Source organism: Sus scrofa, chromosome 8 (assembly GCF_000003025.6).
Source record: "Sus scrofa isolate TJ Tabasco breed Duroc chromosome 8, Sscrofa11.1, whole genome shotgun sequence".
Lineage (NCBI taxonomy): Eukaryota > Metazoa > Chordata > Mammalia > Artiodactyla > Suidae > Sus > Sus scrofa.
In genome coordinates, this window is record NC_010450.4 from 17,941,617 (window position 1) to 17,959,164 (window position 17,548).

Genomic DNA, 17,548 nt, shown 5'->3' on the forward strand with positions numbered 1-17,548 from the left:
ATATTAGTACGACCCAAGCCAAGTTCAATGAATTCCCACCAAGTTCAAGTTCAACTTAAGTTCCACCTTACCTCAAATATGTTTGAAGGCTCATTGTTGTACTGATTGGATATTATTTCTGATTGGTCACTGCACCACTTGAGTCCACCCAGAAAGCTGTCTGTATCCAAGTCGTTCACGTCTAGTTCAGAAAGGTCAAGTTCAGGAAGATCTGGGCAAAGAGGCTGGTCTTCACCAACCAGAGCAGCACACTGCAGGAGGCAGGGGGAAGAAAAAAAAAAAAAAAAAAAAAGGCTTTCATTAACTGCAGGAATTTATTAAACTGCAATAGCATGTGATAGGAATTAAGCCTGGTTAATTCAACGACACCACCAAAGCTGGTTTTCCAGGGTTTTAGTCACCAGGAAAACATCCTAAATTCTTTAACTCACTTTGCTCCCCAAGGATGCTTTGCCTGAACCATTCCATCCAAAATTCAACCTCCATATCCATGGTCAATACTATGCTTCCATGAAGCCTTCTCTGATTCTTCCAGTTGGAAAGCAACTTAGGTTTGCTTGTACCTCTTTGACAGGTAGGAGTTAGCAAGTTTCAAATTGCTTTCTGGTTAACTATATGCCAAATTTCACTCTACCCTTAGAGTAGAAGCCTTTCGAAGGAAGGCTACAAATGTGATTTCACCTTGGAATTGCCATCACCCATAAGAGAGTCAAAATAAAGGATTACTAAATGAGAAACAGAACCTAAGAACCATTCTAGGAAAACTTTCTCCACTTATGCTCCCTTTAACCATTATAATCCATACAATTCATTTAGCAACTAATGATGCAAAGTCCTTTAACTTGCCTGTGGTTCTCTTGAATTGTTATTTAAATCTTTTACTCTTACTTGACTTTCCATGAGCTTCTGACCTTTATCTCAAACAGGTCAAAAACAAGTCCCTTGAGGGGAAGAACAAAAACCATACTTTTATGATCTCTGTATCTTTCACTACGTGTAACTTGGCAAGTCTTGTGTGTTGGTGTGTATGTGTATGTATGCACATGATCGGCATCGCCTGACGTCTGAAAAGAAAAACCACTACAGCACACAGCAACCATGCTTTTGTTCATGATTTACATCTTCCTAAATTATGCTCAAAGTGAATTAAGAAGAACTATTTTTTTTTTCTTCGAAGTTTTAAGAATGATTTCAGGATACTGAGAAGCTGAAAATAGCCTCTTTCGTTGACTGGGCTGTGTGTCACCTCCCGACAGGGGCGAATGGTCTGTCACCTGTCCCACACTGTGGCTCTTTGAGGAAAGTGGTCCCCCTTCCCAATGAGGTGGGTTCCTAAGCTCGAAGTGGCTCTCTGACTGCTGATTCATCACTGCAAGCTTTGAAGAACCCTGTAGAAACTTCCGATAGTAGGGGTCTGGTGATGCCAGAGCCAGAAGGACTTCATCCATCTGCAAGCCGAGGGGGTCCCCAGGGGCAGACACACACTGCGAGGTGGTACCCTCACGGCCCTCCCTCCCAAGGTCAAGAAAGATGCTGGGGAGTTATTCACATCCACGCAGCAGTCAGGCAGGATGCTGAAGATCCTGCTTGACACTGTGAGATTTTGAATACAATAAGTTTTAGGCAGCTTTTTCCCTCAAGCACCCCTGTCTTCCCTGGCAGGTGACATTCCACGGGTCATATGCAGCAGCGGGACTGTGAGCACCCCGTGGAGAAGTAGGTACTGGGTAATGGAGTCAGCAGTGGGTAAGGGGAGGCTGGGAGGAGCCTGCGAATTCTGCCCTTCCCTCCCAAGACCACCGGGCCCCACTGCGATCCCAAAGTGCAGGCATAAAGGGCGATCCCCTCCATCGAAACTCTTGCCTTATCATTTTATGGGTCTTTTCCTCTTGTATTATCGGAGTTAGCCCCATGTAACAGGCAGGTAGACCTGACTAGGTTTATAAGTAAGCAGAGGCTGGGCTGAAGAGAAGATTTCATTCTGGCACAGTGTATTCTGGCACGGTGTTCGTGTTTTGTTAGGGGTGTAACACTTCCCAGTCTCCACACCTGCCCACTGCTCGTCCTGTGAACACACACACACACTGTTAACGCCTCCACAGTAGGAAAAATTCAGAGACAAGAGGATAACTTTTCAAGGGTGCAAAGCCCACTAGGATCGGAGGCTAGTCCTTAAAAGAAAAAGCATACACAGCAACAAAAAATAAAAGTAAGTTAGGAAACAGAGGATCTCCACATCTGGCTTAAATTCCTTTTGGAGGGAGAGTGATTGAGAACCAGTGTTTGGAGACACTGACGAGGCCCTACCAAGTGGCGGACAATGTCTTGCTGTATCCCTCACTGTAGCAGCCCTCTCTAGGCACGGCTTCCGCAAAACCCTTTAACCTTCCAGAAATAGGTATTTTTCAGGAACTTTTAAGAACCGCTGAAAAGACCAGATCAATTTTTTTTTTTTTTTCGGATTTCCCTCCACTGTACTTGACACATTTCTTTCCTTTTGTCTCTCTGTCCGTCTCTCTCATTTTTCTTTGATGTTATGGTTGAAAAGAATGTGCACGTGATCTTGCCAAGGTTGACGCACTAATCAAATCAGGGCTTCTGAAGGTGGCATTATCCTGATAATCTAAAACACATTAGTGGTAGCAAGTGTTCCTGTTATTAATTTATATTTGGCCTCTGGATCATGCCAGACTTAACAGTCCGAGCCCTGTAAGTGCCCTCATCTGACATGCTGATATTTACGGCTTCCCTATACATCTGTAACAGGTGTGCTTTCCTGCAATTACAGAGACACATTCTACTGCTTCTTTGCAACCATGACAGCTCTTTCACCACCGTAGCCCTAATTTTATAATAAGATTTAGGAGGATAAAGCAGTCACTAAACACAAAAGGCTAATTATTGTACGTTATTTCACCCCAACAGACTTTTCTCTTAGTTAAGGAGCAGACAATAAATTAGCTTAACTGCACTGATGATAATGAATCATTATAATTAAGTATAATTCTCCATTAACCTTTTGGAGGTTTTTGTGCCATTGATGGTAAATTTTAAAGGGAAAGAGAAGAAAGAGTGGACTTGGCCACATTAATTATATTAATGAAAAAAAGAATCTTCTTAAAAAAAAAAATGAGTGAAGACAGGGGGTAGGGGGTCGGGCGGGGGTGGGTAAAGAGTGACAGCCTGAGCGGGTTGTATGTCACCTGACTGTCTCTATCAATCTCAGTCGCCTTATTGGACATCACCTTCATTAAACTGTGAAGCACTGGGGACTCCGAGTAGGTAGAGCCATACAGGCCTTTATTAACCAATGTGCTGTCCTGTCATTATGTGCAAAAGGGCAGAATACGTTTTAGGATGACAGCAAACATTAATGATTCAAAAAACGAAAGCGGCCTACGCTACCTGCTGCTCGTAATAGTTGAGCCCGGCTAAGGTGATTCCCAGGGCTGCCACCGCCAAGGCACGGCTGCAAGCAAGCAGCCTGCTGCCTCCAGTGCAAGAGAAGCGAGTGGCCGGGGCTCAGACGACGACACCGACAACTCAATCCAACCACTGGACCATCAGCCTGAGCCCTCACCTCCTTCAGAACAAACGCGAGAGCCACGGACGCTTATTTGAAAATGACTGCAGGAATTCCAATGATGAAAATAAATCTTCCATATTCCCCTCTGATCTAGTTCCTCAATCAACTCCTAGCAGCATCAGGAATAATACGTGATGGAAAAATGAAACTACAGCAGCTGAGACCCACGGAGCCAGCCAGACAACCACCCACAGGATACTCCAGCTACTCCAAGACAATTAGGACTTTGAAGCCTCTTAGAACCCTGACGCATAACACCACAGGACATATGAATTCTCTCTCTCTCTTCCACCTTACGGAGAAATCACGAGATAAGAACAATTACAGTCCGCAAATACGCATCTGCCAAGGCAAGAGAGGGCAAACACCGGAGCGAGCTTTTGCAAACCCAGCGAAGAGTTAAGAATCCAGGGCATGCCTCGCTAGATAGGAAAAATGCATTCGCAGACGGCCTTGGCCAAATTATTTTCACTTTAGATGTGTATCGCCGCCGCACCACACGGACATCTTCTTTAATCAAATCACGTGCAGCCCTTGATTCTCCCCCTTACCCTACGTGCCCCCGGCTTCCCAGAGGAAGCACTCCTAGCCCGTTGCCAGATTCATTGTTAGCCGCTCAGATTCACCCTGCAATTCAATTCGGGTCCATCTCACCAGAGTCCACAGAAAGTTTCACTTGTTTCCCAAGTTGGCCAAACTTTCCGAGAACATTCCATTGTGTTGAATGCAAACATGCCGCGGTCCTCCGTCTCCCCCCTCCCCCCCGCTAGTCATTCTAGACTCCAGAGATTACGAGGAAACCGGCTTGCTTTCTTTTCCCCTGTATGAATTGTAGCCAGCAGAGACGGTGGAATTGATGTATTGCCGTCTATTTTTACACAAGCAGCGAGCAGCTCCACACACACACAGTCCTGCATAAACTCTATTCTCTCTCCGGCTTCAGGCAGCTCTCCGTGGTACACAGAGATTTAACCATTGGCTTCCCTGCCACCGACGCTAATAGAAAACCTTGCACTGTAAGGCTTTTTTTTTTTTTTTCCTGGCCAAAGCTTTCAACCACACATAGGAGTTTTAAAGGAATCAGCTTTGTTGTCTTGTGTTCTGTGGGAAAAGCAATCTAAAATAGCCTAGCAGGATTATTTCGGATTTTGTGAGTTCTCTGTATGATGAACAGAAAGAAGAGAAAAAAAAAAAAATCCGGACTAGAGTCAAAACTGACTCTGTGTGATCACATCCATTTTAATATTTTTATCTTCATCTTCTTATAAATAGAAATGGCATTTTTCCAACCAGGCCACTAAACACCACTGGAAAGTCTTCAGCTTCTGATTCATATCAATATCTTAGAGCATAAATATTGCATACGAGTAGAAACAGAGCCAAAGGCACATGGAAAGAGTTTCTCACTGCAACAGATCCTGATGACAGCAGCTAAGCTTTGATTTGGTCAAGGTATCTCACAGCCACCTTAAAATAGCAAACTTATTGGAGTTAAGATAAGATTGAGATCCCTGTCCCAAAGCTCCTTCCCCGGGCTACTTTGCTGCCTCCTCTCCTCGCCCAAGCCCAAGCCCTTCCCCCGTCACAGGAACAATTGCATCGGGAGGGAAGCTTCAGTCCTGGCTGCAGTGCCGAGCCCAGCCCCAGCTCACCTCGATGTCAGTCCATACAGAGTCCTGGTTGCACATGTCCCACGCCATCCAGCTCCTGAATGACGCTCGTCAAGCTGTTTCAACTCCAATCCACAGTGACACAGAGCACACACTCATGCAGGCAACCAGCCCCTTACTGAGAGTGAACTGAAGGCACCTGTCTTACTACAGTCCCCAGTCACATGACAAAGCTATTAAAAAGTAGGCTGGGCTGTCACTCACCCAGCCTCCCTTCTCCTGTGCTGCTAGCTGCTCAAACTCGTGACGTCACTCAAAGGCAGCCCTCTGCCTCAGTGAAGTAACGCTTAAAAAAAAAAGAAAGAAAGAAAAAAAAACGGAAAGAAGAAAGAAAGGAAACACTTGGACTTTTGGAGGCTTCAAGCATCACGCTGTGATTAAAGCCAGCTTTGAATGCCACCGACTCTAAACGGAGCCCTGACCGTATAATAACTAAAATCCCCTGCAATCTTTTTTTAATTTATTTTCCTTCCCAAACAAGCAAGTGGCAAAGCTCCTTCTTTCATGACAAAGTAACTACATTTTAGCTCAAATGTGTACTTCCTAAGGACTCATGTTCCGAGATATCCAAGTGGACTGGTCTGAGACTAAAGCAAGATCTTATCACATGATGCATTTTTATGAGACATTTTCTAATTGGGGGAAGTGTTTGAAAGCAGAGAACGGGGCATGCCTTTTCTTTTTCTTTCTTTCTTTCTTTCTTTTTTTTTCTTTTTTGCTTACTTAATCAACAAAACAGCCTGTATGTGTTAGGGTACAAACAAACTCCTCCACCCAGAAATCAGCTGTCCCTGTGGCAGAAGGGAACACCAGCTCCCGAAGTGTTACTGCAGTTTGCTTTGCTCCATATAAGGAGAACAAGCAACAAAATGCCATCCTTTCAGATTCCTTCCAATTATTTCCATTTCTCTCATAGGCTCTCAGAAAACAAGTGTTAGTAAATACAGTCCCTGCTGCTTTGCCCAGATCAGCTTAGTTTCCCGGCTGCCTTTTTTTTTTTTTTTTTTTTTTTTTTCCATACATGTAGCATTTCCTCTCTAACTGCCTTTAAGGTGCCTTTTTGAATAAACACTGGATTCCAACCCTACTGCCCTGGGTTGTGCAGTCTGCATTTTAAGATCAAGAATGTCCATGGAGTAAGGGAAAAATACCAACACGCCATTAGCAGAAATATTCATTTCTTGAGCTTTTTCATTTTTTTTTTTTAATTTTTCAGCTTCTAGCCTGAGACAATGAAGGCTAATGCAGGTGCAACTGTTTTATGATGACACTACATATTGAATACACAACAAACTCGAGGTACTAAATAAGCAGGGCCAAAACACGCTTCCCGTAACACCACAGTGGTCTGTTTTAACCCTTCCAAGTTCCAGAGTGATGTATGCATGTACATATATTTGTGAATATACGTGTTTTTATAAAATGTTAAACTCAATATAATTTAAAAATCAGTTTGACTCTTTTACTTAGTAAAAACTCATCTAAAAAATAATTCCCCAGGCATCTAAAAATAATTCAAAACACTATTCATTTAATCTCCTATTCACTAAGGTTAATTTAATGAATTCCTACTATCCATCCCTTTATAAAGGAAAAAAATGGTGATTTGCTCTAAATATAAAGTTGCTCAAATGCTAAAGTGAAAGAAAGAAAACACAAGCAACAAAACAGCAACAAAAAATCAGACACTTTCTTCTTTCAGACCACATTTTTTTAAAGAGCTGTGTCTACTCTAATATCTGCAACAAGTTGCTAGTATATCCTGAATAATGAGATGAAATCAACGGTTTGTCATTACTGGACATAAAAAGATGGCCAACAGCTTTGACTTTTTAAGTTAGCTGAATACATTTCACTGGCACATTTTCCCTCTTACAAATAGCGGAAAATTACCGTAGTTTTAATTTTCTAAATCAAAAAAGAACAGGAAAATACAACCTCGGGAAGGCTTTTATACATGCAATTAGTGGCATTACTCTGCACTCCCCACAAAGCAACACTAATTTTCTTCCCAATTATATTCTGATTTAATGTAAAACTACAGTAAATTATTAAAATTCAGAGCAAAGGTCATTGGCTCTACCCTCAACACAGTCAACTATGAAGTAATATTGGTCACTTGACCAAGAAGAGTTGATATTTATTAATTATTATCAGGTGAACCCTGTGTCGTGATAGTCACTGATACTTTTGTGTTCACTGAATGCTAGGCATCCACTATATGTGTGTGTGTGTGTGTGTGTATGTATATATATACCCTATTCACATATTTTAGAAATTTTTTACACTGGGATATTTTGTATGACTGTTTTTGCTATTTTAACCTGTTTGCTCTATGTCGTGGCGGTTTTCTTGTTTGTCTTTTTATCACCTAATTCCACTTTTTCTTAAGCAGATCAGCACATCTGCTAAAACCAGAGGTGGTTTTTCATATATATGTGTGTGTGTGTGTGTGTGTGTGTGTGTATAAATACTTTTTCTCCCTTACCATAAAAGAGGGTTATTTAGCCGTCAAAACATTGAAATAATTTATCAACTACAGCATCCTGCAATTTTCCTTCACATTTCTATATTATACAAATAAAAATTTAAATAGATTCTTGGGATAAATCAGAGTACCTTCCACCATTTTTTTTTTAAGCACAGTCTCAAAACTTACAACTCTAATAAGAGGGATATTTTAGAGGTCTTATAATTTGGTTAATTAGCTCTCCAGATTAAAATTTCTCTTCTGTCCAGTTTTTCTTTCTCAGGAGAACAAAGTGCTAGTTGCTCACCAGCCTTGGTCTCTTCTGGCTTCCCAGGAGGTTTCTGTATTTGATTCCCTCTCTGCCTTGACTGTTTCTCTTCCGTTCTCCCTGCAGCCCTCTTTTTCACCCCTCCATCAACTCTGCCTCCAAGATTTCCACATGTTTGACTTCAGTCAACAAGGATCTATTGAAACCTTACTGTGTCTACAGCAATGGATTGCAAGGGCTGCCAAGGAGGCATATGTCATGGACACAAGGGAGCTTACAATTTGGGGGAATGACAGGCTTTAAAAATGGATGATCATTTGCTATGAAAAAACAATGCTAATTTGCCCAATATCCAGATTCCTGTCCTCCTTAAAATACACCCTTTCTAGGTCCAAGGTCCTTTCACTAACCAGTAAATTCACACCCAAATCAACCCCGTTTTGTCTCAACAATAGAAGGAGGTATTTATTAACATCTGCTGAGTGCCCATAATGTTCCATATCTACACAGAGCCTGGATTCCACCCCAATGGAATTTTCCCCCTAAGTAGTTCTGTTAACGTTTCCCAAGGCGCCAACATCGGTGGAGGCAAGAGACTCTATCCTTAAGGTCGATAACAAGAGAGAAAATAAACTTTCAAGAGCATAATTCAATTCTATTAAAAAAAAAAATCGAAAAAGGACCTCACATTCGGGTTCCCTTCCCCACTCCTGCCCCACATGACAGGCTTTTCCTACCCTCCCTATTTCAGACAACTGCCACTTCTAAAAAAATGCACATAAACTCAAATACCCAAGTAGACAAAAGCAGAGACAATTGGTGGTGATCTCATTATTGTACATTGGTGAGAACTCCCAAGAGCTACTAGCTTTGCTCATTTGTTTTTCTAAGCTTGCAATACACTGCATACGAATACAACTCGAGGCTGAAACTTTTCAAGACCAAGGGAGAAGAAAACATCCCACAGAGCTTACAAGGGCTAGACCCTGAGGTGAGTATTTCAGATACCACATTTCTGGCAACTTAGTCCTCCGAACTACTCAGGCAGATGATCTGCGTACCCATTTTATAACCAAGAAAAATAAGGCAGAGCAAGGATTTAGACAGCAGCTGAAAAGAGCATACAGATCTATGGAAACCCTTCTAGGAAGAACTAAAATTTCATACATAAGCATAATATTCATCCCCAAACCAAAAGCACAGCAAAGTCCCCCAAGGCAACTTTCTAACCAAGAGACAATCTCCATACTGGAAACCAACATTCCTGGGAAGGCTGCCTGCCTAGGAAAGAGTTCTGCTCGGAGTGGCTAATATTTTTTTCCCCCAAAGTTAATCATTATGCAAAGGCACTCAGTTGCTTGCCTTTAATTCCTAGAGGGGCTCATTGATTCCCACACCCCACGTCAGTGTCTGAGCACATGCTCTGGGTCTCTGGGACATGTCTGAAGCTCTGGCCGTGCAGGGCACAAAAGTTGGGAGCAGGACAGGGTATAATAAAGGCCTCTAGCCTATAAACACTCTGAAATGAAATCTTATTTTATACAAAACCATCATGGTGATGCCACTGTGAACAAAGCATATTTGGGAAACAAACAGAGGAAAATGAGTGGACAGCTTTAATGCCTCCTAGCATAGTTTTTTTTTTAATTTATTTTATTCTTAATAAGCTAGAAGTGATAAACAACTTCAGCAGCCTATCTCTCATCTCCAGTGAAACCTCTGCAGACCAGCTCTGTAACATGGATCTCAAAATCTGCTCTTGGCAGTTTTCACATTAAAACAAAAAATAATGTGAAAATTAATCCAAATGGTAGTCAATTGAACTCATCTAAACATAAAGCAAGAAGCATTGCTTATTAGGCCCACAGATAAGAGATAATAAAAGGATGGTTAAAAAAATCTGATTTTGTCTGATGCTTACCTCTGGGGTACTTGTGCATCTACAGACATTTTCATTTACCTTAATTATTTCAGTTCAATTCATCTATAATGCAGTGAGTTATTGATTATTTAAACAAGAAATGTTCAATAGGATTATTTAACTTTTTTTTTTTTTACTGAAACTGAAAATAAAACACATCATACTTCATTAAATTTGGTTTTGTTTAAAATTTAAAGTGCTCCTGGACCTTGATAACAAAATAATTCTCTTCATGAGAAAGATATTTTACTCCCTAACTGAAGTTACTGAGGGCCAGAGAAAACTAAGGTACACAAATGATTAAATTAAAAAAAAAATCATTAGTCAAACCGTTCCCCCAAGTACTTATTTCTAGAGCTTGGGTCCTAATGAGTTTAACATTTTTTGATGGTAGAGAAGAAAATTGTATTTCCAACTATTCTCAAAATGGAAGAATTAAATAAATGAAGGCTTTTTTTCCCCTTTTCCTTTTTTTTTTTTTTTTTTTAATCCCACCAGATAAAACTTGGAAGGGTTTTGGTTATTTTGCTTTTGTTTCTGTTGCAGATTTTTCCAGTGCTTTGGTATTTGAATTTTACTCTGACAGAACAATATACATCCTAAAAATGTAGGGATAGAGAAAGGAAATAAATGCTCATTTTTGGAAGCAGTTAGCTTAAGGTCTAAGCTAAGTTTTGTGATGCCCATATAAAATCTTACTTTACATTGGCTAGCCCAACTAGACACAGAATTTTTGAGGAAATATTCTGAACCAAGAAGACCGTTTCTAAGGCTGACCTTCTACAGTTAGCGGCGCAATCAAAAATAGACGTCAAACACTACTGGTAGGATTATAAACGAGCACGAATTTTCTAGAGAACAAGCAGGCAGTACGTGTCTAAAATTTTAAAAATGGGTATCCCCATAGATCTGGAAATTCTGCTTCTAGAAGTTCATCTTAAGGAAGCAACGAGGGGATGAGTGCAACGTTTTTAGAGTGATGACAGTCAAAGCTATATAGTTGACATTATTAAAAACTTGAAAGGAGTGCAAATGTCCAACAATAATGGCCTAGTGAAATAATTATATACTATATATAAACTCATATATATTCATACACATATATTCAATTATGTATATGTATTCAATGCGATCACTAAAAACCATTGTAAAATACATTTAATGGCATCCTGAGAAAATGTTCAAAATATACTAAGGCTTAAAATTATGTTTGGGAAAAAAACATAATCGGAGTGAATTTACATATAAATATACACTTAGAAGGAAAGAAAAGCAAAGAACACAGGAAGAAAATATAACAAGGTGATAACAGTGGCCAATAACACAAATGCATTTAAATGTTTGTGTGTGCGGTGTATGTACCCTTATGTAATTTTTTTTAGTTTTCTGTGAGAAATATGGATAACTCATATTCAGAGGAATAAAAGCTATTCATTGTTTAAAGGAATATAGAGATTCTGACTTAAACCTACACCTTCTTAACACAGAGGGAATATAGCCAATAGAAACATCTCCTGACGTCCAACAGAAGTCTCAGTATTCATCAGCTATTTAAAAGGAAGCCATTGCTGTCCATCACACTGAGTCTAACAGCCACTCCACTCGGGATGCAAAGCTGGAGGAAGTTACTACCCAGCACGCTGAGAAGTCCTCTGAGCTCTGAATTATAAAGAGAAGAAAGCTATCAACTATTAGCCTGTCTCAGAGGTGGGGCCGAACTACTGACCCCCAGACACCACGACTGTCTTCGCTTTGTTTCTTAATGTGAAATATCATCAAGTAAGTGAAACAAACATTCCATTCAAAAACGCAATTATCCTTGGTAGGGTGAAGGGGATCTCAGTTATGCATACGAAAGTATCTTTTTTTTTCTTTTTTTCCCTTTTTTTTTTTGCTTTTTAGGGACACTCTTACAGCATATGGAAGTTGCCAGGCTAAGGGTGGATTCGGAACTGTAGCTGCCGACCACAACCACAGCAACTCAAGATCGGAGCCGCATCTGCAACCTACACCACAGCTCACTGCGATATGGATTCTTTAACCCACTGAGCGAGGCCAGGGATTGAACCCGTGTCCTCATGGACCCTAGTTCATTACCAGTGAGCCACAACGGGAACTCCCAAAAGTATCTACGTGTTAATCATCTTTTTTATTCCCCCTTCGAGCATCTGAGTTCAGAAGCACATACCAAGAAATAAATACAGAAATAAATAAATGTTTCAGAATGGTCTGACTCAGTTAAGAAAACTTCTCAAGAAGGGATTTTTAGTGACTGGGGAATAGGAGCAGGCAGGTGTAGAAGGAAGAAAGACCTGTTGGAGATAAGACTTCTAATGGTGACAACTGAAATTGGCTGGATGGGAAAAATGCAGTCTAAGCTTCAAACCAGCGATTTGCCTGTGAACTTCTGGAACACAATCTGTTCCTAGACGTGGAGCCACCTGTATAAATGCTGTCACCTTGCAGCCCTATTCTTGGGAAGGAAGCTCATTCTGGGTTCTCCAAATGTCACAGGACCCACCCCCTCCCCCCTGGAAGGTTGATGGTCTCCAGGGAAATGAAAGCTGGACTGTTGGCTTCTTTGAGTTACAGTTCCTGCAGTTTCACGGGTCTTTCCTGCAAATCACTCTTCCTACACTTGGGTGATTATTATTTTGACCATTAAGAATTTTTGCGAGAAGAGAGTTCACGAGGCTGGAACCAAGGCCAAGTTCATGAGATTTAAAGTGATTACAGAGGTCTCAAGTTTCCCCCAATGAGTGGAGTGATTTGTGGATCTTGACTTAGCCCCACATGGAAGGAAAAGGATGCTAGGAAGGACTTGGGTCCTCACTCAACTGTGTCATTAGCCTGCAATTCAACTTTGGGCAGATCGTTTAATGATTCCGAGCCTCAGTTTCCTTCCCTGTCAACAGAGATGGCTGGATTCAATTGTATCTGAGATCCCTGTCAACTCTCAGAATGCAGTGATGTGTCTGCCTTAATGGAGACAGGCAACCTGGGAAGACTTCTGTGCACAGGGTGAATCCAAATGTTTCACTGTATTAGAACTCAGGCAGGATGTGCAAGAAAAGTACCTAGAGCTCAACTTTGCCAAAAGACCACAGCTTCATCACTTTCCTAGCAGGATATTGGATAGATGGATATTTAACTTCCCAATAACTCCAGAGAAAAAATGCAAGAGAACTTGTGAAACATAATACTTTCATGCATATGGCCTGTAAGAAGACCAGCTTCTGGTCATTTGGCCTAGAGAAATAGCCAGTTTTCATCTAGTTTATCATTAATTGTATTAAATGGCACAAGTCATGTAGAAGACCAAAGGCCTGCTTGCCTAGTAAGGATGAAAAACCCACTGCTGATGTGATAGCAACTATACACTTACCCCTGCATATCGATGCAATTTAACACACTAACAGGCAATTTGGCTTTATAACAGGTTTAAGAAATGATGTAACCCAGAGAGAGACGATTTAGAACGAGGATGGATCTGAAATTTAGGGTATTTTTGTTTTTGTTTTTGCTTTTTAGGGCTGCACCCACATACGGAGGTTCCCAGGCTAGGGGTCAAATCAGAGCTACAGTTGCCGGCCTACACCACAGCCACAGCAGCGCCAGATCCAAGCCGCATATGTGACCTATACCACAGCTCACGGTAACGCCAAATTCTTAACCCACTGAGCGAGGCCCGGGATCAAACCTACAACCTCATGGTTCCTAGTCTGATTCATTTCTGCTGTGCCACGATGGGAACTCCCTGAAATTTAGGGCTTTGTAAACAGGAATAAGGTCTTAAAGTAACACTTTTGCCTCCTAAGGTATCAGAGGACTCCCCCCTTTAAATAAATAGCGCATTATATCAGGTAAAAGGAGACCTTACCTTTTTTTTTTTTTTTTTTTTTTTAGTTTGAAAAGAAGCATCTGAGATATTACTGTACGGTATGGAGGTAGAAAAGAAGGACGTATGTCTAAGACATTTTTCCCTGGTATTATATATAAAATGTATTAAACCAAGGCCCTATGACTAGATGTATAGTTCATGTGTTATTAAGAGTTTTCTGAGTTTTCCTGTTTAGCTGTTTTCTTTGTACATAGAACCCCACTTAGCAGGAGGAAGATCCCAGCCAAGTAATACCAATAACTTAGAGATTTTCTTTCAGGGATGAATGAATAGCCACAGCCACACTAAATTCCCTAACAGAATATTTGGAGAGGGAGCCTCTCGTAACAATGGAGTAAGCAAAGCAAGACCAGGTAAATGATAAGCCACGGTAAGGACAAAGCCTTGAAAACCACCCATTCTTCTCATACAATGCTGGACACGCCAGCCGTATCTTCTCGCAGAATAGATTTCACTTCACATGTTCTTGCACCCAGAAAAAGAAACAACGAGAAAACCAACCTAAGAAAGCTTGATTTCTGGGCCTTGTGAAACAATCTCCAAAAGGCAGGATTGTTTAAGAGTGTCCCTTTTCAACAGTCCAAAAGCTTTTGAGCGTCCAGATTGTACTTGGCTCCAAGCTGATGATCAGAAAGGACTCTTCTCCCACCTCCTTTCAAAACAAAACATCTCTGACAACTAACTGAGGTGTAACCTTCTACCATCCATCTTCGTACATCCATTTCCATTTGGGTACCTAAAAATAGGTCACGCTTAACCTTTCGCACAGCCGTACAAAGCTACTTGGTGGGAACTCCAACTCGGCGCTCTCCTGTGGGTATTTTCAGACCATGCCCTCTTTGTCTTCCCTATTATGTTACCCTGTGTTGAATGTTGCGTAAAAACACAGGACAAGAGTGGTTTGCAGGGATGTACCTTATACTGCAACCGCTGAGGCTCCATCTTTGAGCTTTGTTATTTTAGTCTAGACTGAGTCAAATGAAACTGTGGCTAATAATGCTCTTTAAACAAGCAATTTAAATGGTAATTAATGTTCAATAAACGTATTAAATCCATGCACAATATTATGGCTGTTGAGGCTCTCGCCCTTCAGAAGTATAGCCAAGTACATCAATGAGAATGAATAAACTTCTACTATGCATTAAAATGCAGATAAAGCCCCCAAACATAATGTGAAGCAAAAGAAGCTAAATGCACCCCCAAAATACATACTTGATTATTCTAGACATTATATAAATAAGTACAGAAATGGATATAGCTAACTTGGGCAGCAGAAGTCAGGAGAGCCTCTCCTGGTGGTTGGAGGTGGGGAGTGGGGCGGGGCGAGGAGGGAAAGTTGGTCACGGTTTATCTCTTGCTGCCAGTGCTGGTTCCATGAGTATGTTTGGTTAGAGAAACTGCATGGAGCTAAATCCTTAGGATACATACATGCACTTTTCAGTATTCATATCATAGAAATAGTCTTTTTAGACTTTTTAATCATGTCAACAAAAAGCCTAAAGAGCATAGAGAAGAAAGAGAAAGAAGTCTTCCGAAACTACCAAGTTTTAAAGTTTGATACCTTTCTGTTAAAAAACAACAACAACAACAACAACAAAATTCTGAATGTTTAATTTATCTTAAAGAAACCAGTAAACCACACAGACAATCAGACGTAAGTAAGCATCAAGGGACTCAAGGTGTCAATTTGTTTGCTGATCCTGGGCAAAGCCATCTCAAGTTTCTAGATGTATTTTCTATCAAAAATGGGATAGGATTAGGTACCTCTGAATATGTTTCTCTCTCTCTCTCTCTTTTTTTTTTTTTTTTTTTTCTTTTTCTTTTTAAGGCCGAAGCCACAGCTAGGGGTCGAATTGGAGCTGCAGCCACAGCCCTACATCACAGCCACAGCAACGTAGGATCCAAGCTGCATCTGTGGCCTACACCACAGCTCATGGTAATGCCAGATCCTTAACCCACTGAGCAAGGCCAGGGATCGAATGTGCACCCTCACAGAGACAACATCGGGGCCCTAACCCACTGAGCCACAATGGGAACTCCTGAATGTATTTCTCAAATGAATGAAGTGAAGGAAACTTCCAGCTCTAAAACTGAAAGTATTTTGGAGTTCCAGTCATGGCTCAGAGGTAACAAAGCCTAACTAGTATCCATGAGGATTCGGGTTTGATCCCTGGGTTCACTCAGTGGGTTAAGGATCTGGCATTGCCATGAGCTGTGGTGTAAGTTGCAGATGCAGCTCGGATCCCGAATTGCTGTGGCTGTGGCATAAGCCAGCAGCTGCAGCTCCAATTACCCCCTAGCCTGGGAACTTCCATGTGCCTCAGGTACAGCCCTAAAAAGACAAAAAAATAAAATAAAATAAAAAATAAATAAAACCGCAGTATTTTGCCTTTGGTTTAATTTCATTATTGAAGGAGTCATTGAATTGGTGTGAACACATGGTCCCCTGCTCTGAGAACACAGTCTTTGGGGTCAGTCAGTGAAGATTTCTATCTGTGAGATGCCAAGCAAGTTATATGAACTCCCTGACCTCTCATTCTCAGCTGTGAAAATGGCAATATTAATACCTTCTTCACATGATTGGTGCCAGGGTTAAATGACATATACAGGAGCCTAGTGCTTGGCGTATATTAAGTACTCAGTAACAATACCTGCTATTCACATGTGAACACTTAAAACTCATTAACACCATTAGAATAAATATATAGGTTTGCTCTTTGCTTGGCTTCCTCATCTTAAAAAAAAAAAAAAAAAAAAAAAAAAAAAGTTGTAGAGACAAAGCAGAGCAGGCTTTCTGTTGAAGTTTCACATTAAGCCGACTTTCCGTGAGCGTGCACCCAGAATCATCACCAAGGCTGTCCCATGCCAAGCGCCTGTATCTGAAGGAAAGGAAAACCAGCCTCATACCAGTCCTGACCTGGCTCTACCTCTAAAGAGACCAGAAGCAGCAAGTACAGAGAACAGTTTGTGTTCCCAAGCTGGCCACAAGGGCGATGTGAGCCAAAAGTCTTTCAAGAGCTTCTCTGTGAAGAAACAAGACATCCACATAGTTCCTGAAAACTGACAAGATATCATGAGTTTTCAAACTCAAGAAGATGGGCAAAGTAGCAAACCATGTTCTAAAATGATGGTATCTAAGGGGCAAAAGTGGAAAACAGAGCCACAGGAACAAAACATTCCAACATAAATGAAACGGTGGCCACTGGTGGGTGGCCCACCAACTAATTTCTCAGCATTCACACACTTTTCAAATGTGTGATTCATCAGATGGTCACTTTTCTTTTTTTCCTAATTTTTAGGGCTGCACCTGCGGCATATGGCGGTTCCCAGGCTAGGGGTCGAATCGAAGCCGTAGCTGCTAGTCTATGCCACAGCAACGCAGGATTCGTGCCACATCTGTGACCTACACCACAGCTCACAGCAACGCCAGATCCTTAGTCCACTGAGCAAGGCCAGGGATTGAACCTGCAGCCTCATGGATGCTAGTCAGATTCGTTAACCACTGAGCCACGATGGGAACTCTGACAGTCACTTTTTAAATTGATAAAGTGACATAAAGGATATGTTATATTTTGCGTTAGATAGTTAAGGGATTTTTTTTTTTTTTTTTTTTTTTTGCCTTTCAAGTTAAATTGTCTGTGTAAGCGGATGCTGCTAAGTTGGCCCTGACATTGAAAACTCTGCTGTCCAATGCAGTGGCACTACCCCTCCATGGCTACTGAGCACTTGCAA

At 41.2% G+C, this 17,548-nt stretch overlaps 1 protein-coding gene across 6 annotated transcripts in view; it reads right to left on the reverse strand.

Moving 5' to 3' along the window:
• PPARGC1A (PPARG coactivator 1 alpha) overlaps positions 1-17,548 on the reverse strand; it is a 686,110-nt gene that overhangs the window by 99,773 nt on the left and 568,789 nt on the right. For 4 of the 6 annotated variants that reach the window (XM_021100442.1, XM_021100438.1, XM_021100439.1 and 1 more), the window contains one exon: positions 72-251. Coding sequence is in view for 4 of the 6 variants with exons in the window: in XM_021100438.1 (XP_020956097.1) it covers positions 72-251 (180 nt within the window). In the remaining 2 variants the exon portion in view is untranslated. Of the gene's footprint in view, positions 1-71; positions 252-4,240; positions 5,214-5,238; positions 5,319-17,548 lie in introns of those variants that run through there. The other 2 variants (XM_021100441.1, NM_213963.2) reach the window with 2 other exon arrangements.